Genomic DNA, 23,331 nt, shown 5'->3' on the forward strand with positions numbered 1-23,331 from the left:
AAGTTTTACCGGTGGTGCGTGAAATCCGAGTCTGGACACCAACCAACCCGGCTCCTCCCACTGAGCAGCGGAGCCAGAAGAGAGGGGAGTCTGCTGGGGACAGAGGGATCAGGGGACAGAGGAGCCTCAGGCCCCGCACTTTGCAGCGAGGACCCACCCAGGGCTCTTTTCTAAGATTGAGTTGGGGGACAGATCAGCCAGAAGAATCAAGGGCTCACCCCTCAGTTAAAGGGGCACTGGACCAGGAGGCGGCAAACTGGGGCTCAGCTCCTGCCTCTGCTTACTGGAGGCTGTGAGATGCCAGGCAGGTGACCCAACCTCTCTGAGGCACCAGCTTCCTTATACATAGAAGGACAATCGCCATCTCTCCCTGCTCACCTCACGGGACTGTCTCCTATGGCAAGTGCTTGGTAAACGGCAAAGTGCTGTGAAGAACAGGGGGCTTGCGGTGGTTTTATTTGTTTAATTTTCTTTTGAGATAGAGTCTTACTCTTTCGCCCAGACTGGAGGTCAGTGCTGTGATCATGGTTCACTGCAGCCTTGAACTCCTGGGTTCAAGCAGTCTCCCTACTTCGGCCTTTCATGTAGCTGAGACTACAGGTGCCCGTCACGGCACTAGGCTAATTTTTAAATTTTTTGTAGAGGGGGGATCTTGCTATGTTGCCCAGGCTGGTCTCAAATTCCTGTGCTCAAGCAATTTTCCCACCTTGGCCTCCCAAAGTGCTGAGATTACAGGCGTGAGCCACTGCGCCCAGCCCCGGTTTTACTATTCTTCTCTGGCCATCACAGGTTCCCACTTCTCTAGGGTCCTGGGCCCCTCGTCTCACTTTCACTTTTCACTTGCACTGCTTTGAGCCCTGAGGAGAAGACATATGGGGGAAGGTGGACAGGTGGAATGCCACGGGCCCTGTAAAAGCAGGGTGGCCACACGAGCAATTCCTTTCCTCAGCCTCCCCTGGAGGGCAGCTCAGAGATGCCCAGGCTGGAGGCCTGGGGGAAGGAATTCTAGGAAAAGAATGCCCAAAGCCGGCACCAGGCTAGAGTTCTAAGCACAGACTTTGACACTGAGTAATAAGATTCATAGTCTAATCTCTACCAGGTATTGTGCTAAATATTTTTCACACACCGCTTCATTTAATCCTTCCAAGAGCCCTATGAGGTAGGTCCTGTCATCATCCCCATTGTATGGAAGACGACACTGATGCTTAAAGGTGAGACACCGCCCTTGTCACACAGCCAGAAGTGGTGAGCGCCCAAGAGGACAGGAGTTTTCTGGGCCCAGCTCAGACAACTGGGTGCCTGGAGAGGCCGAGTGTGCAACGATTCTGTGACAGGAGAGGGTGGGAACGTTTGCAGGACTGTGGTGGGGAGCTGAGGGGGTCATCAGTGCACATCAGGGATACCGGGTTGGGGTGGGAAGACAAGAGACACGTTCCTGCTGGCTAGCTTCTAGCGATCACCTCCCTCTCTGAGTCCCAGCCTTCCTCTCTGCTCTGGCTCTCAATAAATAATAACAAAGGTAATAACAGCAGAACCTTACTGAGTGCTTACTATGGGCCAGATGCTTGCCCCTCCTCCTGTCACATTTTCCGCTCAGTAACACTGTGAGGTAGGTACTGTTGTTATGCCTACTTTTCAGATGAGGAGGTTGAAGCGCAGAGGGTAAGTGACTTGCCTGGGTACACGTAGCAGGGCCAGGATAGTAACCCCAAGAGTCTAGCTCCAGAGGCTGTGATCTCATCCACTTAACTCACCCCGACTGTGTCTGCCTGGTGATATGAGGAGCAGTTGAGCCTTAAAGTTCAAGGTCCTGGGCTGGGCACGGTGGCTCACACCTGTAATCCCAGCACTTTGGGAGGCCAAGGCAGGCAGATGACCTGAGGTCAGGAGGTCGAGACCAGCCTGGCCAACATAGCGAAACCCCATCTTTACTAAAAATACAAAAAAAATTATGCAGGCGTGGTGGAGTGAACCTATAGTCCCAGCTACTCGGGAGACTGAGGCACAAGAATCGCTTGAACCCAGGAGATGGAGGTTGCAGTGAGCTGAGATCACCCCATTACACGCCAGCCTGGATAACAGAATGAGACTCTGTCTCAATAAATAAATAAATAAAGTTCAAGGTCCTGCTCCCACCCCAATTCTACCCTGGGGACTCATTCCTTCCCTCTCGCCCTTTCATTTGAGAAAACTTCCCTTCTAAATGAAGTTCAGCTGCTTATGCCAGTCCCTCTGGGCCAGGCCCTATGCCAGACTCAGGGGACAGAGCAGCGAATCAGACTTTCCCCTGCTCCCTAGGGGAGATGGGCTAAGAAGCCGGCAGTTACCAGGCAGAGCGATAAGTGCCACTGTCCAGGCAGCACGGAGTCCTGTGGGAGCCCAGCACAGGAGGCCAAGACCAGCCCCAAACTGGGCATGGCTGGGAAGGCTTCCCAGAGGAAGAGGCTTGAGATCTGAAGGATGCGTAGAAGTAGGAGTCAGCCAGGCTAAAAGGAGCAAGGAACAGTGTTTCAGACAGAATAGCACAGGCAGAGACCCAGAAGTGAGGCTGAACAGGGCATTTCAAAGAACAGCAAGAAGTCGGAAGAGCGGGATCCTAGAGGAGGCAAGGGGTATCTGGAGAAGAGGCTGGGATGTGACAGGGCCAGGCTTGGCAGGGAGGACACCGGGCTGGGGAGCCGCAGCTTCCTGAGAGGGTGATGGGAAGGAAGCAATGTCGGGAGTAACAGCCGATTCGTGTTTTAGAAACTCCTTTCTGGGACTGGCAAGGAGGATGCTGGAGGGGTAAGCACACTGGCAAGGAGCCCTGGGGATACCATCAGCTTGTACTCCTTTTCCTTTACCTTCCCCCCAGGGCCCAGCCCCCGGAGTGCCTCCTCCAGAGCTGTCCACCAACCCCGCCCAGGGCCTGGCCCAACCTGACCGAGAGCCCTAGGACTTTGCCTGTAGGGAAAGTTCAGCTGCTTATGCAAACTCTGGCCTCGGGGGAGGTCTGTGTGGCTGAGCTGGGAGCTGGGGGGTGTGGGGGGTGTGGTCTTGGACGCAGAGAGAGTGCAGGCAGTGAGGCTGTCTGGAAAGGCAGTCTGGGGATATGGGCTTGGGGTTCATGGGGGTGCCTAGAATAGTGGCCTTAAAATGGCTCCAAGAGGGTACACTGGCATTGGACGCAGATAATGGAGCGACACCTGGAAAAGGGGCAGAGTCCTGGCAGCTCAGCCAGCCCCAGCTCTTCTTGAAGCTCAAGAGAGTATGGAAATCACTGGTCTCACCCAGCCCCCTCATTCTTCTGAGAGGGAAGCAGGCTCAGAACAGGGCAGGGACTGACTCAGGTCAGCGGTAGAGCCCAGCCCAGAACCAGGCTCAGTCCAAGCATCTTAGTGTCTCCGATAAGGATACCTAACAGTGAAAACCTTTCTGCAGAGCTTCACGGGGGCTGGCCTGGGCTTAGGCACCCTCTGGATGGTCTTGGGCTGATGTTTTTTGCATCTCGAGCCTTAGCCTCGGGGTCCAAAATATTACCTGTACTGGGAAGGAGGTCCCCTCTCCCACTGACATCCACAAAGCCCTTTCAGGCGTGCCTCGCCCACTGTGGGCTTTAATTATTGTTTGTTCAGTGAATCCCACTGAATTCATGTAACAATCTTGGAGGAAGATATTACTACACTATTCTATGCTGAGGGTCAGAAAGGAGAACTGACTTGCCCAAGGTTATTCAGCTGAGAAGTGGCTGACTCAGGGCGGGACCCCAGGGGTCCAGGTGCCTGTCTAGGACCCCTGCTGGATACAGCCCCATTTTTGAGCCTGTGCTCTCAGTGAAAATCAGCTGGTGTCTCAACAAGGCCCATCGTCAGCTGGGCAGGGTGTGTGCATGTATATGGAAGCTGGGCTGGGCTGCTGGCTAGAACTCAAGCCACACCAACCTCTATGCCCCTGTGTTTGGACCTGGCTGCAGCTGCTGCCCCGTGGGGGAAGGGGACCTTGCCACTTGCCCTCCTACATCAAGGGTTTTTTCTCCTAGGCCTGGCTGCCTGGGCAAAGGAGCTGGCTGTGGCGTGACAGTGGGCACCTGCCAGCCCCTCCCTGGTTGGGGTCTGGTCAGCTAATGCCCTTCACATGACAGGCATGGGGTGGGCACTGGGCTGGGGAGAGGGATTTGCACTCTCCTAATCCGAGGGCCGCAGCCCTCCCTCTGTCTTGGCCAGGGCCGTGGGAGAAGTTTGTCCTTGCCCCATGCCCAGCAGCCCCAGCTCAGATCCCTGGCACACACCCAGTTCCTCTGCTTGGGGCCTTCCCCTGTCCTGACCCTGCTCCCCACCCTCCTACTCTGTGAGCAGAATTAGGAGCTAGGGGGCAACACTGGGACATTCCAGACTGATGGCGGTGCAGTGCTACGCAGCACGTGGGACTGAAGGATGGGGGCAATGTCAGGGAGGTTTAGGGTGCATGTTGGGACGGAGTTGGGGGAAGATAATTGGGGTGCAGAGCAGGAGTGTTTAGGGCTCATCCTGGGCCACCCCTTCTTGGAAAAATTTGGCTACAAGTCAGGGAGGCAAATGTGTGGGCCATGCCCCCCTCCTCGCTAGGCAGTAAACACTGCCGTCGCCTGGGAGACGAGAAAACATCTTGGTCCCCCCACGGTTGTTTATAACAGGACTCCCTCTCCTTCTCTGGCCTGGTCTGGCCTCTCTACGCATGAGCTGGGCGACCTGAGTTGAGGGTCCAGCCCCCTGTCATGGCAGGAGGCCCCAGCAGCAGGCCCGCTGGCCCCCACCAGGGACTGAGCACTCACCACCTCCTGGTGGCCTGTCCCACTGGACGCCCTAGGTCTTACTGATCAGAAGCATGCTCCCAGGCCTTGGCCTCCATGAGGGAGACATGGGATTGCGTCCTGGATTTGCTCCAACCCTCTGCCTTAATGCAGTCACTGGCCTCCCGGTAACCCCAGCTTCCCATGTTCAGTAGCGGGTAGGATCTAGATTTGAGTTTTTTAAACTGTTTTAAGGCATAGATCTGGTTCTTTGAATGACACCTGACACAGAAGCACAGTATATAAAACAGATCAAAGCAGGGTTGCTCTGGGTGGACTCACAGGTTGGGACCCACTCAGCCTATATGGCCCTGGCATACCAACCCAGAGCCTGTACATGATCCTCCTTGTTCTAGAACACATTCCAGGTAACCCTGGAATTCCCTGGCCAACTACTTATGCCTACTTCTGGGTCTGCACGGGCCCTTCTCCAGTTCACCATCCCAGGGGCTGTCAGAGTACACCTAAGCTCAAGGGCGGCTGTTTGCAGTGGGCATGGCAAGAGCCTGGAAGAGCAGGCTGAGGCACCCCCAGAAGTGTACCCAAGGCCCCTCCTGGGGAGGGATGGGCCCAGTGTGAGAAGAGAATCTGAGGATCGGAGAGTAGCAGAGGCTGGCTCTCCCTTCCCTGCCAGATTCCAGCATGGGATTCCAAGGAGTCCAAGAACTAAAATTCAAACCTGTCCTTCCAGATCATTATGAAGGTATATGTGTCAGGAAGGATAAAGCGTATTTTATTTAACAGCTTGTTAACTTGATTGAAACTTTTAAATATTTAGACTTACGGTATGTAGGTCTCCATTTGTACTCTCTCCCCAGTCCCACCAGAGTTAAGGATGAGCTTGCATCAATCCTCCTTCCGCCCACCCACCCAGCGACCTCTGCAGCAACCCCAAGACAGCCTTACCGAGAACTCTCAGGCTTCACAGGACAGTGTGAAAGTCCCACTCACTGAAGCTCAAGGTCTTTCTGTTCACTCCCTAGATACTGTCTGAGCATCAACTGGGGCCAGCCTGGGAGATGTGGAGGAGCCAGACTGGCCTTGCTCTAGAGGGATGGATCTCAGTGTGGAGTAAGCGGGTAGAAACACTTTCACTCTTGTAGAATAAAGCGACAAGGGGCTCCTGAGAGGGCCCACAGGGGCCCTGGGATCCTAACCAGGAGCTAGAGGAGCTCTTCTATTCAAAGCAGATCATGGATTGATGGAGTGGAAGAGGCAGCTGTCTCCCCAAGGAGGGGAGACAGCACAAAAGCCACCAAGGTGGGAATATACAGGGAGTGGGGAAGTCTAGTGTGGCTGGGGCTTAGGGCGTGTGTACAGCCTCAAACGCTGGTCTAAGGAGCTTGGATTTTCTATCGTAACAGTAAGAAGCTGTTGTAGGATTGTAAATGGGGTAGGGGCTGAGGATGAGGCACTCAGACTGCAAGGTAAGTGGACTGGAGTTGGGGATGGGGGCTGGAATTGTGGTGGCCAGTGAAGAGGCTGGCTGGGGGGAAGGGGAATGGGGTGAGTCCTGGGCTGGCCAGGAGTGGGACTTGGGGGGCTAGGAAGAAAGAGGTGATCTTAACTCTGCTTTCTGGGACCACATCTCCTGTCTTCTCCTCCTTTGTTCTGTCTCAGTTTCTGTCTTCTTCGGCTATTCCACTGCCCAAGGTCTCCAGACTGGAAAGAGGGGCGCTCACCCTAACACCCCTCCCCAAAGCAGGCCACTTCAGACAAGGGGCCAGGCAAGAAGTCACAGTTGTATAAGAGGCTTTTCCCAGCTGGCCGGACCACTCATTCGTTCATTTATTCATTCACTCACTCAACATTTATTGAGAACCACAATGCACCAGGCCCTGCACTAGGTTTTGGAGAGAAAGTAGGAAGGAGATCAAGTACCTGCATTCATGAAGCTTACATTATGGGGGGGCGGGAGGACCAGGAACTGTATCTATCCCCAGTGTCTACCATCTGGCACTCTGTGCCTGGGCCGGATGCCTGGGAACAGGGACTCTCCCCATTACCTACTCATTTGTTCCAGCTGTCCTGTGTCAGCACTCACCTCTCTGGACAATGAGAGAGGGTAAGGGGTCCCATGCTCAGGATGCCGGCCCCAGGGAGCACCTGTCTCTGTAAAAAAAAAAAAGCCTGGGCCTCGAGGTCAGGACCTGGACTCAGGCCTAGTTCTTCCCACTTACTCCTGACTTCGAGACCTTTATAAGGACCCAACTTTGATATCTCTATCTGTCAGGTGGGCTTAGAGGAGGTCCTGAGGAGGCGAGGGGACCAGACTACTGGACTTCAGCTCCAGTATTCTCCCTTGGTGGACAACTCCTCCGGCTATGATGGGAGGGGAGAAGGGGACTTGGGACTCAATGTTATTATTATCCACAAAAGACAGTAATAGTTTCTACCTATTTAGTAATTTATTCCTCACTATCTGTACGGTCGGCGTGTCGTCTCTCCCCATTTTCCAGATGAGGAAACTGAGTCTCAGTAAGGTGAAATGACTTACTTGAGGTCACACGTGAAATTACCTGACTCCAAGAGCCCTTTAGGATGGTGCTGTGAGGGTGCTGCCTGGCACCTGCCCCACTTGGGCACTCAGCCTCGAGAGTGGAAACCCAGCCCTGGTGCTGCCCCTATGTCCCCTCGGGGGCTGGCACCACCCCGAGCCTGGGCACTGGGTCCTGCAAACGGTACCAGAGGCCAGATCAGATCAGGACTCAGCTCAGGGGCTTGGGTTCCTCTGGGTCCTGGGGCGAGCAGGCCCCAGCACCTGGCGTCAGTGGGTGGGCAAGACCGGGGCGGCGGTGGCATTGGGTCCCCCCTCTCTGCCCCCGGCCTCGGGGACGCGGCGGCACCTTCACACTTTCCGCTTGGCCCGCTGCTCGCCTTTCAGGCCGCCGCATTTTCAATTGTTAATTTGGAAACGGAAAAAGTAGCCGGCCGGGCGGGGGAGGCCGCGGGGAGGTAACCGGAGCCGCAGCGCCGCCCCCGCCCCTACCGCCCTCGGAGTCTGGCGTCGGCAAAGCCCCGCCCCTCCGAGGGACGCAGAGCCCCGCCCGCCGTGCCCCGCCCCTTCCCGTAAGCCCCGCCCTCGCTGAGGCGGGCCGGGGGCGCCCGGGAGTGCAGAGCAGTGGCGCCCCTGATGAGGAGGAAGGGCCTGGGCCGGGAGAAGGGGGCCGAGGGCTGTGCTGGGGCAGGAGTTTCCCAGCAGCCCTACCCGCAGGAACCCGTACCTCTCCGGAGAAGCCGCGCCCGGTGTCAGCCTCCCGTGTCCCAAGGTGAACCCAAGCCTTTCTGCAACCCCTCTGTGGGTACCTCGGGGAGACCACTGCCTCCAGACTGCCAGACCAGGGATTACTGGTCCCATTAGAAAGACGAAGAAACTGAGTCCCGGAAAGGGACAGTTAACTTGCTCAAGGTCGCACAGCCAAGGCAGAGCAGAGCTGAATTTAAGCACATTCTTTTGACTGCGATACATTTAGGGACTGTCTGCCTCACTTAGAAGAGGAGGGGGCATCAGGACCAGAGATACCTGTGTCTCCTTCCCCAGATCTCCAGCACCGTTTCTGTGGTTAGTAAGTTATTGGAAGTTCTGTTTGGTCGTCCCTGAGTCCTCGTTGCTATCATTATTCAACTATGGGAGAATTTTGGAGATAGAAGGAGGTCCCTCTAAACTTTCCATGTAAATGAAATGTAAAAGACCTTCTTCTGGAGACTCCCAGAACGTGGAAGTCCCCGAGGACTGGCAGCTTTAGGAGCCGTCCACAGCCTCACTTCCCGTTAGGGAAGCTGGAGTTGCCAGTCCCAGATGGATCAGCAAAAAATAGGGCCCTCAGAGACTCCCACCCAATCCCTTCCTCCCACTGAGGAATAAGCTGAGACTCAGACAGTTTCTCAAGTCTTCAGTTGACTGGTGGCGGAGTCAGGAGAGAGAACTCACCGACCCAGCTTTCTAGCTCTGTCCATGCCCTGTGCTTCTCCCTCTGCTGCCCCCAATCCTGACACCCCTCTCAGAGCCACCACACAGGATCCTGCCTTGCTTGATCAGCTGGGCCTGCAGGCTGGGCAGCCTTTCCCTTTACAGGCAGAGGAAACTAAGAAGAGTATCTGCAGATGTCCTCCCAGCTTCCAGCTAAAGACTCTCCCAACCACCCTTCCACCTTAGCTGTGGAACAGGCCCAGAGAAGCTGTGCTCCTGGCCTCGAGTCACACAGCAAGCCTTTTCCAGCTTGCAGGGCTCGCTGGATTCAGCCTGGCTGCTCCTGAATTTGGGGTTCTCACTGGGAGCCTGGCGCTCAGGGTAGCTGCAACCAGATGCCCCAGGTGTGGCCTGTGAGTTTGCATGCTGCTTTGCTTATTAGTAACAAACGCATTGAAACCCCTCTTCCTCATTGTGACCCCAAACCACCCACTGGGTGGGGTCCTCAATGGCTGAGTTTATAGAACTCCGGGCTGGGCCGTCTTGGCACCTGAGCTCCCCAGAGGACTCTGCCCTCCTGCTCCACCCTGTGCGCTCTTGGTGCTCTCTCTGCCCTGGAAGTACTGAGGACCCAGTGGCAGGGGCGAACTCCTTCCCCTGTTGTGGCCTCTTCCCTCCCTCTGCCTCCCCCGAATAGTGGAATACTGTACAGCTTCTGCTGACTCAGACAGAAGGCTCCTTAGAGGTGACCCTGACCTATGCCAGGTTCAAGTAGCGGGGAAACTGGGCAAGCCTTGAACCCGGTGTCACAAGGTCACATGCAGCAGGAAGGGCAGGGGCGGGTCCCATCCTAGCCCCAGGATGAGGGAATTTTTGAGACAGGAGTGAGGGGCAGGTGCCTGAGTCCTTCTACAGAAAGAGGGGAAATCCAAAGGACATTGCCTTGGGAATCAGGAAATCTGGGTGCCAGGCCGAACTCTGTGTTTGATCTACTGTGTGATCACAGGTAAGCCAGTCCCCTCTCTAGGACTCAGTTTCCCCAGTTTTGAGCCAGGTTCTCATTTTGTTGGCCAGGCTGGAGTGAAGTGATGCAGTCACAGCCCACTGCAGCCTCAACCTCCTGGGCTCTAAAGGACCTTTCAGTGCCCATATAGCCAGTATCTGGTCACATCTTGCCACCTCCACTTCCCCTCATACAAGTCACTGTCATTGGCTAGGAGTGGTGACTCATGCCTGTAATCCCAGAACTTTGGGAGATGGAGGCAAGAGAATTGCTTGAGCCCAGGAGTTCGAGACCAGCCTGGGCAACATAGGGAGTACCCGTCTCTACCAAAAATAGATACAGGCAGGGAGTGGTGGCTAATGCCTGTAATCTCAACACTTTGGGAAGCCGAGGGGGGCCGATTGCCTGAGGTGAGGAGTTCAAGACTAGCCTGGCGAACATGGTGAAACCCTGTCTCTACGAAAAATACAAAAAATTAGCCAGATGTTGTGGCATGCACCTGTAATCCCAGCTACTCTGGAGGCTGAGGCAGAAGAACCGCTTAAACCCAGGAGGCAGAGGTTGCAGTGAGCTGAGATTGTGCCACTGCACTCCAGCCTGGGTGACAAAGTGAGACTCTGTCTCCAAATAAATAAATAAATAAATATTAGCTAGGCATGCTGGCACCCACCTGCGGCCCCAGCTACTCAGGGGGCTGAGGCTGGAGGATTGCTTGAGCCCACGAGGTTGAGGCTGCAGTGGGCTGTGACTGCACCACTGCATTCCAGCCTGGCCAACAAAGTGAGACCCTGTCTCAAAAAAAAAAAAAAAAAAAAGTCTCACAGAGTGAAGTGGCACATGGCTATAGTCCCAGCCACTCAGGAGGCTGAGGTGGAAGGATCATTTGAACCACACTCCTGTGTGGCTCCCAGGAGTTCTGGGCTGTGGTGAGCTATGCCAATCAGGTGCCCTGTGTCGGCACTCACCTCCAAGTTTGGCATCAATATGGCGACCTCCTGGGAGCAGGGGACCACCAGGTTGCCAAGGGAGGGGTGAACTGACCCAGCTCAGAAATGGAGCAGGTCAAAACTCCCGTGCTGATCAGTAGTGTGATCACACCTGTGAATAGCCACTGCACTCCAGCCTGGGCAACAGAGCATGACCCCATCTCTTAAAAATAAAAATAAAACAAAACTGGGGAAAAAAAAGTCACTGGCATCTCTTGCCAGGATTACACTTTCCAGCTCACAATGGGGCAAATGGCATTGCTCCCTCCTCCCGCTCCTCACCGTAATCTGTTCACTCAGAGCCTATGAGATCTTTTTAAACATAAGGCAGATTGAGCTACTCCCTGCTCAAAACTCCCCATCTTACTTGGAGTAAAAGCCAAGATCCTCACCATAGCCAGTAGATGGTCCGCTTCCCACCTCCCCTGCCTCTCTGCCCTCTCCCCCTGCTCACTCCACTCTGGGACCACTCCTTTTCTAGTGGTTCTGGAACACAGCAGGCACCCTTCTGGCTCAGGTGTGTTGCATTTGCTTTTCCCTCTGCTCAGAACTCTCTTCTCCCAGCTGCCTGCATGGCTCATTCCCTCCTTGATCTTTGCTCAAATGTCACATCCTCAAAGCTGCTTTTCCTGACCACCTTCTGTAAAATAGTCCCCCAACTCCATACCTTTCCCCCTTTTCTCACTTTTTCTCCATCATCATCCAACAACTTGAATCTTTATTTATTTATTTGTTTTTTGTTTTTTTTTTTTGAGATGGAATTCCGTTCTGTCACACAGGCTGGAGTACAGTGGTGCCATCTCAGCTCACTGCAACCTCTGCCTCCTGGGTTAAGTGATTCTTGTGCCTCAGCCTCCCAAATAATGTATTGCAGGTGCTCACCACCACCCAACCAACTTTTGTATTTTTTTTTTTTTTAATAGAGACAGGGTTTTGCCATGTTGGCCAGGGTGGTGTCAAACTCCTGACCTCAAGTGACCCTCCTGCCTCGGCATCCCAAAGCGTTGGAATTACAGGAAGTGAGCCACCGCGCCCAGCCCAACTCGAACCTTTATTTGGTTATTATCTATTCCCCACCCTGGAATGTAAGGTCCATGAAGCAGGGACATTGTTTTTGTGCCCGGCGAGCACCCAGTGAATAGTGACTGACTGACTGAATGAATGAATGAGTGCCCTATGGCTCTGAGCTGTGTGGCTCCCAGGAGTTGCTGCCTGTCTTGATTCCCTTGTAATCCCCAATGCTGTGGGGAGGGTTCAGGTGTGGAGACAGGAAGGGCCATACAGGCACACGGGAGGGGGTGGTACCAGTGAGAGGCTGACCCTTCTCTCAAGATCCATTCCAGGTCAGGCATGGGGCATTCTGGGTACAAAGGGCAAGACTCCTACCCAGAGACAGCCCTCGGTTCATAGGAGGCAGGTACTCACACAGAGCTTCTCACGTGTTGAGGTACACTTCCCAGTGGAGGTGGACGTAGAGGTGGGATGGGGGCTAGGGGAGCCTGAGGTGGGGGCTCCAAGCTAACCCCGCTTATGCTCAGACACAGCGTAAGTAAAGGTGAGGAGGGGGAAGGAGCTCTGTTTGCCATTGTCGGGGGCAGAGCTATGATAATGCAGTGCCAGGTGCCAGGTTGGGTACCAGCTGGTGAAGAGCAAGTTGGCTTGGTGGGTGGGGCTTTCCTTACAATCATGCTAAGAAGTTTGGGCCTGGGCCGGCAGTCGGTGGATTTCACACTTTTTAAAAAAGCAGCAGAGAAAGCTCTTTGTTACGTGAAATTTTACACCAAAGCCAGCATGGAAAATTGAGCCACCCGAATCTGCACAGAGCTGCTCAGTGGAACTGAGGGAAGGTTTCCACTGGCCATCTTGTGTGAGTTTCTCAAATCCCAGCTGTCTAGATTCCACCCCGTCGTTACCCTTCCTTTTAATGACATCCTGCTTGGGAGGGCCCATGTCTCCCTGTTTGAGAAGTCAGCGCTGTCTGGCCGGTCCCAACAGATGGATGGCCCCGTGTCCTCTTTGTTCCACTCTGGCTCTTGCCAACACATCGCTCAGCCCACTGACCTGGTGCAGCAGGTAGGCTGGCTGGCACGGCAGAAGGAAGCCGACAGAACAAGTCAAAAGGTTTGGGGCTGGTCCAGGTGGGAGAGGAGGAAGCTATTCCTCATCAAATGCCTTGTCTAGAAGACACCACCTTTCATATCCCGTGGGACAGAGACCATTTAAGCTGACTCAATACAAACTGACTTCCGTACTATCACACTTGGAATTAAGAAAAAGAAAAATTGGCGTCTGGAGATGGAGGACAGATATGGTAAGGAAGGAGAAGAATCCTGCAGAGGCTTCAAGGCAGAACACGTTTTGGTTTCATGGGATAGAGAGCAGGGGGAAGAGGTTCCAGCACAGTGCAGCCTCAGGGCCCAGCTCTCTGCCCTATTCCAACTTTTCTCTGTGGTTCTTTGTTCCATTCCTGAGAAAGACAGTCTGATTGGTTCCACCCAACCTGTGGGCGGGCCCTTCTTGGGTTGGTCTCCAGCTCTCCACAAATCACCAGCGGCCAGGAGAGCCACGTGGAGCCAACCACAGGATTGTCACGCATTGCTCTGCAGTCTGGGCACCACAAAGGAGCCGGCTGAGAGGGCTGAGGGGCGCTGGAATCCGGCCTGTGCCTAGGGGTGGGGCAGCCCAGAGGAAGGGATGCCTGTTCTAATGCGTTCATCCAGGGGGGTCAAGTTTTTATAACTTGTCGGTCTAACGGAATGCCTTTTTTCGAATCCATCCTCCAAGAAGGGGCATTTTTTTCATAGTTCGTTCTATGTGCTGGCTGCTGCTGTCCCTCCAGGGACAGCCTCAGAGAAACTGAGCTGAGGGCCGACTCTCTCCCTTCTACCCCACTGCTGAAAAGTCACAAGGCAGAAAGGGACTTGGCCCGTTACTGAGTAGTCCTCCACCTACATGTTGCAGACAGGGAAACTGAGGCTCCATCAGGCTCCTATCACAAGCTCTAAGCCCCAGCGCAAGCCTCTGGCCCAGAGAAGCAGTGGCAGCAGTGGCGGCGGCCCTGGTGTGGGGCCCTGGGTCACGTGCTCTTGCTCCCTTTGCCATATTTAGAATCGCTGGATCAGGGGAAACTTCTCCTCCCAACCCCTGAGGATTCTTGGAAAGAGCCTCGCTCTGAGGCCTGGCTTACTGCCCCTCCCCTTATTCCGCTGCAGGAGAAAGTAAGTGCCTGCTCTCCCTAGAGGAGTCTGGGGCCCTCCAGGCTGCACTGCACCCCCTTGTCAGGAAGTGCCCGTGTCAAGTCTAGCTGAAGTCCCTTCTTCAGTATCAGCTCTGGTTTGGGGTTGAAGGAGCCCCTTTCTTCCAGAAAGTGGTGGTGGCTGTAGCTTCTGCTCTCTGGGGACCTTGGCTGAGTGAGAACAGACTGGCCTCAGGGTGCCCCAGCTGAGGGAAGACAGAGCCCTGCCTTTGGGCCCTGGTCTGGAGAGCAAGGAAAGAGTCACACACTCCCCAGGCCAGATGCACGAATCATCACTTGGGCTTGGGAGTTGGAGACCAGTCTGGGAAAATAGCGAGACCTCATCTCTACCGAAAATAAAACAATTAGTCAGGTGTAGTGGTGTGAACCTGTAGTCCCAGCTACTCAGGAGGCTGAGGCAGGCAGATCTCTTGAGCCTGGGAGAATGATGCTGCAGTGAGCTATGACTGCACCACTGCGTTCCAACATGGGCAACAGATCAAGACTCTGTCTCAAAAGTAAAGAAATCAGGGAGCCTGCTGGTGGCTGGGCAGTCCCCAGGCACTGGCGGGGCTCAGTCTGGGAGGGATGCTGGAGAGGGAGGGAAGGAAGGAAGGAAGCTCTGGAGGAAGGAGGGGGCAAGACCTGGATCTTCATTTACCTTGGCCTTGGTGGGTAGTTGCGGGCGGGGAGGGGTCCTCTTCTCACACAGACTGCTTCCTACTGGATAATTAAGGCTTAAAAACAAACAGCAACAAAAAACCTAAATAAAACCCTAAAATGCATGTGCTGAGTGCCTGTGAAGTTCCAGGTCTGTAGAACCATCTTCGATGTGGAGGATAATGGTCCTGTGCTCCCATGGGATCCCTCTCCAGGCCTGGTTTTTCTCCCACCTTTCTCTCCCAAGCTCCATACCTCCTCCATCTCTTCAGATCCCCCACCCCACCCTCCTGCCCACTTCTGAGAGTTGGGCCTTGCCTCTTCTTCCCAGAGCAGCCCCCAGTGAGCAGGGGCTGTCAGCCTCCTCCCTCCCTGCAGCCTCCTCCCACCTCCATGCCTGCCTGTCCCAGTGGAAGCTGGAGGGGTCCTTACTACTCATCACCAGCTCCTCCCTGGCTCTGGCGCCCAGACTCCCAGTCCTTAGGGACTTCATTTCACTGATCACTCCCTCTGTCTCCCTGCATCTTCAACTCCATCTTCTTGATTTCTTGGCTCCTTCCACTCTGGCTGTCTCATCTTAAAAGGAAAAAAAAAAAAAAAAAAAAGATTCCCTGTGCCCTGCCACCTTCTCCAGCTATAATCTCCGATCTCTTCTTTGCAGTCAAGCATCTTCAAATAGTTAAATCTACACTTAATGTCTCTACCTCCTTACTACCCCTCCCCTTCCTCACTTTATCTGGGCCTGCTCTGATCTTCCTCTCCTGAGAGAAGGCTGCCCTTGCCAAGGGGCCCAGTGACCAATGTGTCACCAAATCCGGGGGACATTTTTCACGCCTTATCTCACTTGACCTCTTGGCAGCATTTGACACTGTTGTCCACTCCTGCTTTGAAACATATTCTTCACGTGGCCTCTCTGACACTTCGCTCTTCTGCTTTCCTTCCCAGCTCTCTGGCTATCCCTCCCAGTCTGCGTAGAGGACCGCTGTTCCAGCTGCACCGCTGGGGCGCCATCAGGTCCTCCTCTAACTTTGTCACATGCTCTCTGGACTATCTCAGCTGCTCCTGTGACCTCAGTCACCACCTCTACCCTGGTGTCCCCCAAATCTGCATTTCTAGTCAGGTGTCTCTCTTCATACTCATGGGTGTCTGCTCAGTGCCCATAGCCCTGTCTCTCTCAACATGTCCACCACCTGACACCTGCTCTTCTACCGGGGTCTCCCCTCTCCTGAGAGGGGACTCATGGCACCTTCATCCATCTGATGCCCAAACCAGAAATAGAGAAGTTGTTTCTCCCTCATGGTTCCTAGTTCCAGTTAATCACCAAGTCCTACTTCCCGCAGTATTCTCCAGTCCATCCATCCCTCTTCCCTGCGGCCACCATCCTGGGCCAGACCACAGTCATCTCTTGTCTGAGGTACTGTGGAGCCTTGTTGGTCTTTCTGCTGGGTCTCATCTCCTTTGATCTACCCTGTGTACTGCCCCGAGTGGTGGCCCTGAGACACAAATTGGACTGTGTCATTTCCTCTCTTAGAACTCCACAGTTGGCCGGGCGCGGTGGCTCATAATCCCAGGACTTTGGGAGGCCACGGTGGGTGGATCACTTGCTGAGGTCAGGAGTTCAAGACCAGCCTGGCCAACATGGTGAAACCCCATCTCTACTAAAAATACAAAAATTAGCCGGGCGTGGTGGTAGGCTCCTGTAATCCCAGCTACTCAGGAGACTGAGGCAGGAGAATCGCTTGAACCCGGGAGACCGAGGTTGCAGTGAGCTGACACCACTGCATTCTAGCCTGGGCAACAAAGTGAGGCTCCATCAAAAAACAAAAAACAAAACAAAAAAGAACTCCACAATGACTCCCCTTTGCTTTTAGGACCATGTTCACAGTGACTGAGAGTGCCATTCAAGGCCCCTGGATCTGGCCCTCTCTGGGTTTTCCACTGCCCCCTTCCCTTTAGGCTGCACCATCCAGAACTGTTGCTGGCTGCTCTGGGCTGCCTTGGCTGCCTCGATGGCCACATTCCCACAGCTTGCACATCCTGCTTCCTCTGCCTGGGGCACCCCATCCCTGTCCAGCCACCTCCTCCAAAAAGTCTTCACTGATCCCTCCAGTTTTGTTGTATAGAAGGCTTCTTGGGACTCTCCCAAACCCCCTGAGTACACTGTCATGGCCTGGCCCATCTCATGACCACTGTGCATGTTCTGTGTTGTTAATTCCTTGGGATCTGGATTATTCATTTCTGGTTTTACAATAAGCCTGGCTGTGCATAGATGATAATTAATGTGTCTGAAGTGAATATAGCCCAGAGGGGTCAGGTGACAACTTCTTTTCTGCTGTGAGATTCCCTACCATCTCCCCTACCTCCGTCATATCCCCATCTCTCTGGCCTGGCCTCCCAGCAGCTGTCCTTCCAGGGTCATGTTGGACATGCTGAGAGAGAGAGAGAGAGAGAGCGCGAGCCATGGACACTGGGCAAAGGCACAGTGGGTATGAAGAGACAGACCTGAGCTGGATCCGGGGACATCCCCAGAGAATCTGGAGCTGAGCTGATGGCTGATCCTCTCCTTTCCACCCCGCTGCTGGAGACTCACCAAGCTACAGGGACCTTAACCATCATTGAGTTGTCCCTGATCTTTATCTGTGTTTCAGCCAGGGAAGTTGAGGCCCAGAGCTTTAGCAGGGACTGGTGTTCCAGCTGGTCTTGTGGTCGGGTCCTGCTTTTATGACTTTGGACAAGTTAATATACTATTCTTCTCTCATTTGAATAGCAGCTTTATTGAGATATAATTCATATACTGTAAAAGTCCTTTTAAAGTGTTCGATTCAGTGGTTTTTAGTATATTCACAGAGCTCTGCAGCGACCATTGGCTACCCCTCTGAGCTGCCCTCTCATTACCAGGGTGATTATGGTATGGTTCCATGGGGTTATTGTGAGAACCGATTAAGGCATTGCATGCAGAGGGCTTGGCATGGTGCCTGGCCAATAGGAAGCCCTTGGCCAGCAGGAGCAGTTAGGGTTATTACTTCAGGTCACAGCATGATAGCCACCTTCCCAGCAGAGCTTTTCCCCTCCTCCTGCTTTGTGGCAGCTTCTGGGTAGTGACTTGAGGAGGTATAAATGGGGAGAAGGTGGTGATTTCAGTTGTTTAAAAAGCCCTGAGCTGGCTAATAATTGAGTCAGCCGCAACCGCTCCCATCAGCTATACCAGTGATTCTCAAAGTGCGGTCCCCAAAGCAGCAGCAATAGTATCACCAGGGACCTTCGTAGAAATGCATATTCTCCACTTCAAACTGACTGAATCGATACTGTAGGAATAGGGCCTAGAAATCAGTATTTTACAAGCCTTCCAGGTGACTCTGACACCCACCATAGTTTGAAAACCACAAATCTCTGCAAACCATTCACTTTTTCATCTCTAATCCTCTTGCTCCCTCCTGAACAAGTGGGATAGTCATGGGATGGGGAGAAGGGGGTTGTGGAGAGGAATGGTTGTATAAGCCTTGTGATCAGCCCAGCCAGGGAGAGCCAGCCAGGAAACACCTGCCTGTCCCATTCTGCCCCCTGGGCTGGGCAAGGGAGAAAGAACATGGGTCACAAATTGCAGTCAGACATGCTGGGCAAAAATGTTCTAGAAAGTGGCTGCTAGTCTGGCCTGTCTGCTGGGGAGATTAAAGAGGGCCCAGGCCAGCCAGCACCCATGTTTCATCTGTATTTATATAGATGGAGAAACTGAGGTGCCAGAGGGGGCCAGAGAGAATCCTTAGACAGTCCTTTGTTGGATGAATGAAGCCACACCTTAGTCTTGGCAAGCACAACAAGACCCCAGCTCAGGGTCTCCTTCACCTTGTCTCCTCTAATCCTGACCTCCAGATACTGATCTCTCCTCTGCTGTCCCTGTGTGAGGAAACTGCTCTCCGCCCCGCCCCCAGGAAGGCCAAGGCAGCTTGAGGGTCAGCCTGAGCTGGGTTTTAGCTGCAGCTCTGCCGCTGATTCACTGTGCGATCCTGAGCAGATCTGTCCCTCCCTGATCCCTATTTCCTCATCTGGAAGATACGGATAATTATTCGGGTGCCTGGAATACAGGATCTTTTCTTTTTTTGAGAGACAGATTCTGGCTCTGTCCCCCAGGCTAGAATACAGTGGTGAGATCACAGCTCACTGTAGCTTCAACTTCCCTGGCTCAAGCGATCCTCCTACCTCAGCCTCCTCAGTAGCTGGGACCACAGGTGCACACAACCATGCCCAGCTAATTTTTGTTTTGATTGTTTTGTAGAGACAGCATCTCACAATGTTGCCTGGGCTGGCCTTGATCTGCTGGACTCAAGCAGTCCTCCCATCTTGGCCTCCCAAATGTTGGGATTATAGGCCTGAGCCACTGCGCCTGGCCCCAGGATGTTTTCTGTCAGTCCAAGTACATGCCTTCAAATGTCACGAGAGTATCAAGGGTATAGAAACTCTCAGCCGGTGGGTTAAAGCAGGGGCTTTTTAATCAGTGTTCGCCATATGGAGATGGTCAAGGTCAGAGGCGTGCCTTCTTAGGAAAGACGTGGGGCATCTGAAGGAGTCAAGGATGGATGTGCATTGGAGACCTCTTCAGTGGGTACAAACTGTGGCTTTGGTTTGGTGACATGGTGTTTCAATGTTTGGTTAGAGTGAATTCCTGCTATTTACTTAGTCTTTCAGTAGTGCTGTGAAATCAGTTAGTCAGAGTAAGGAGCAAGAGTGGAGATAAGGCCATTCTTTCAGAGAGGGGGATGGCTGGGGAGGCCTCTCCAAGGAAGTGGCATTTGAACAGACCTGGATGAGGCAGAGGAAAGAGCAAAGCAGGTTCAGAGCCTGGAGGCGGAAATATGTTAGCTGTGTTCCAGGACTGACAAGGAGGCCAGAATAAGTGGGCTACAGAGAGCCAGCTGGAGAGTGCAGAGGTCCAGTTTGGAGGCGGGGGTGGAGACACAGACCTCACAGGGCCTTGCTGGGGGTGCCAAGAAGTAGGACTTTCCTTCTCTAGGTGTGATGGAAGTCCAAGGAGAGTTTTGTGAAGAGCGATGGTTTCCAGCTGTGCATTGTGGGAAGATCCCTCTGGCTGCTTTGAAGAGAGTGGTCACATTCAGGCACAGCGGAGGCAGGGAGGCCAGGTGGTGGCTTTGTTGGGATGGTATGACCTGGCCTGCCCAGGGATAGATTCTGAAGGTAGAGCCAATGGAATCTGCTCAGAAGGAGATGTGCAGGGTGAGGGAAAGGAAGAATCAAGGAGCCTGAGCCTTGGGGGAGCCGTGGAGCCCGCGGTGCCGCTATTGAGATGGGCAGGCTGGAGGTGAGGAAGATGCGTGGACAAACTGAGAGCTGGGGTTTGGAGGTGTTGGGTTTGAGAGGCCACCAGGCATCCAAGAAGCGTCGCTGAGCAGGCCGTTTGGACACACGAGCTGGACACACGGGAGAGGCTGCCACACCCTCACAACTTCTAAATGGCAGAGGTGACTGTGGTAAAGGGGTGGGGCAGGATTCAAAGTGGGCTTTTCAAGTTTGTATTGTTAAGGAAATGCATTTTAAATGTTATATTGGTTTGTTATTACCCAAACAACCCATGTTTGTTCTAAAAAATATATTAGGAAATAAAGGCTGGGTGAGTAGCTCATGCTCCCAGCTCTGGGAGGCAGAGGCATTGAGACCAGGAGTTTGAGAACAGCCTGGCCAACATAGTTAGATCCCATCTCTACAAAAAATTTAAAAATTAGTGGGTGTGGTGGCCTGTGCCTGTGGTCTCAGCTACTCAGTTGGCTGAGGTAGGAGGATGGCTTCAGCTCAGGAGGTCAAGGCTGAAGTGAGCTGTGATCATGCCACTGCACTCCAGCCTGGGTGACAGAGTGCGACCCTGTCTCAAAAAACAAACAAACAAAAAAGTTAGGAAATACAGATAAGCAGAAAGCAAAACAAAAGTCGAATCACTTAATTTTGCCACCCATAGATAAGCCTTGCTGACTCTAGGTATGTGTGTGAAAACCATCTCTATTTCAAACATTGGAATCACATTGCTGTTAAGGTTTTATAATCTGCTTTTTTTTTTTTTTAAGTTAACCTATTGTGAAGTGGAAATTTTACAGATGTGTAAATACTGACATGGCAGGAAGAGAGTTAATGATGGCCAGGCACAGTGGTTCACACCTGTAATCCCAGCACTTTGGGAGGCTGAGGTGGGGGATCATGAAGTCAGGAGATCAAGACCATCCTGGCCAACATAGTGAAACCTTGTCTCTACTAAAAATACAAAAATTAGCTGGGCATAGTGGCACGCACTTGTAGTCCCAGCTACTCGGGAGGCTGAGGGAGGAGAATCACTTGAACCTGGGAGGTGGAGGTTGCAGTGAGCCCAGATTGCGCCACTACACTCCAGCCTGGCAACAGAGCAAGACTCCATCTCAAAAAAAAAAAAAAAAAAAAAAAAAAAGAAGAAAGAAAAGAAAAAGAAAAGTGTTAATGAAATGCTCAGGAAGAAGGCCCCAGAGTGGCCCACTGCTGCCTGAGGTTCTGAGGTCAGCCGAGCAATGGGACTGGAGGGTGTCTGTCAAGGCCGGAGTAAAGGCTCATAAAGTCCTGACTGTGGCCATTCCCGGAGGAAGGGGCTGCATGAGACGACCTCATGGAGGGCCCTTCTGGTCCCAAACTCTGCTTCAGCTGCGGTCCTGATGCAGGTGCGTGTGGCCGCTGCCCTTTTCTGATTAATTATTGAACAGGAGGAGCTGGTGCTCTTTTCTTCTGCTCTTCCATGTTCTGTGTTTTTGCTGACTCAGCTCTGGGCTGGAAATGGCCAAGGAATAAGCTCTTCTTGAACTCATTCACTCAAAACACTTTACCGACATCTGCCACCCACCTTCTCAACCCAGGGGCATTTGGTGGCATACACTTGCCCCCCAGAAAGGTGAGGAGCCCGTGTCCAGGAGGTGTAAGTGGGTCAGGGCCAAGCCACGCCCTTTGCATGACTTCCTCCCGTAGCCCCCACTTCACAGATAAGGAGATGGCTCAGAGAAGGCAGGTGACATTCCCAAAACCGCACACACAAGCAGGACTGGGATTCAAACTTAGGTCTCATTGACCTTGAGCTGCTGCCCTTAAGGTCACCATGAAACATGAATATAAATAAAGCCACGTAGAAAGTGACTTGGGCCACACACAGGGAGGCAAGCATGAGGAGCTGGCAGTTCTGAAGGAGGAATAGTGGGGTGAGGGAATCAGAGACTCTGCAGAGCACGTAGCATTTGTGTTCCTGTAGGCGCGGAGGGTGAGCAGAGTCTCGCAGGCGCAGATGTGAGGCGTTCTGTGCAGCAAGCAGGGTGCTAGCAATGGTGCAGAGCGGGGGAGACTGGCGACATATGGGAAGGCTGGTGGGCCAGTACACAGGGATGTATTTCCAGAGAAGCCCATTCCTTCCAAAGTCTCCTCCAGTGCACGTGCATTTTCAGCACAACCCCATCCCAAAGAGAGGGTGCTCCTGAAGGCCACCTCATTCGCCTCTGCTGTGTCTGCAGTCCGCGTCCTCTCACCCCGCTCTCCCTCACCCATCCACATACTACCAAGGCCACCAGCTCCTCTCCTCATGCCCTTGGTCCTCTTCCCATCCGATAGGAACTTGGGAACCCGGCTCTAATCTCAGCTCTGTCCTGGGCACACTGGGTGATGAAGGGTGAGTCCTTTTCCCTCTTTGAATCTGTTGCCTCATGGTACAATGGGGGATGAGGGAAATACTGGATGAGCTAGGGGCTAAGGTTCCTTCCTTTTCTAAGCATCTGGTTCTGGGCCACTCCGTAGTTTCACACTGTCTGCAGGAGAGTTCCTGGCCTTGATGGCCCAGCTCCACACTGCCCAATTCCCTCCCTGCATCCTCTCCCCGCTGCATTCTTCCCTCTCTACCTGTCCTCCCTGATCCTCTTTCCTTTTCTAGTCGTCTTGTTACTTAATTCCACGAAGGCAGGGGCAGTTGTCCCCATTCTGCAGATGAAGCCAGTCTCCTGCTCCTTGGGAGTGCATAAGAAAGAAGGTCCCTCCTTCATCCACCGACCTTCCCTGAGCCCCCGGCTGACCTCTGGTGCACTTTTCCCAAGGCATCTTAAGGCCAAGCTGGGTTTGAGGCCACTATGTGTGGGTGGCTGAGCCTGAAGGAACCCTGAGCTAGTCTATTTCCACTGCCAGCCCAGACAGACCTGCTACTCACAGCAGAGTGACTACCTGTCTGAGTTGCAGCCTGCAGCAGGGGCAGTTGAGACAGTTATGAGGTCCAGTAGCTTGGGGCGTGGGGGCTGTGGCCTTTGGTGCCCAGCAAGGGCCATAATTCCAGGAAATTCTGATTCTGATTTCCAAATAATTCTCTGAAAATAATGCTTCTCTCCTCTCCTGCTCTGTAGCCCCCTGCCAGAGGCACCCTTGACCGTCCTGTCCCTCCAACAATCTAACCCTCTCCTTCATGCTGCAATTGCAGATTTTTGCTGGTCTTCAGCTGCCTGGTGCTGTCTGTGCTGTCTACTATCCAGGAGCATCAGGAACTTGCCAACGAGTGTCTCCTCATCTTGGTAAGTGCTGGGAGCCCCAGACTGAGGGGGGCCTGTGTGAGGTAGCACCTCTGGGCTGAGGGCTGAAGGTGGAGAGAGTCATACCATGGCTCAGAGAGCAGCTTGCTGTGCTGTGTTCCCTCAGCTGTGGCTGACCCTCTCTGGGCATCATCCCCACTTTATAGCAAGT

The 23,331-nt window shown here is 53.4% G+C and overlaps 1 protein-coding gene across 5 annotated transcripts in view; it reads left to right on the top strand.

Annotated features, from left to right (window-relative positions):
• Positions 1-23,331, top strand: part of KCNQ4 (potassium voltage-gated channel subfamily Q member 4) — a 58,464-nt gene that overhangs the window by 11,175 nt on the left and 23,958 nt on the right. For all 5 annotated transcript variants that reach the window (XM_010347524.3, XM_039474419.2, XM_074380610.1 and 2 more), the window contains exon 2: positions 23,072-23,162. In XM_010347524.3, coding sequence (XP_010345826.2) covers positions 23,072-23,162 — 91 coding nt within the window. The remainder of the gene's footprint in view (positions 1-23,071; positions 23,163-23,331) is intronic.

This window comes from Saimiri boliviensis, chromosome 11, assembly GCF_048565385.1.
Source record: "Saimiri boliviensis isolate mSaiBol1 chromosome 11, mSaiBol1.pri, whole genome shotgun sequence".
Lineage (NCBI taxonomy): Eukaryota > Metazoa > Chordata > Mammalia > Primates > Cebidae > Saimiri > Saimiri boliviensis.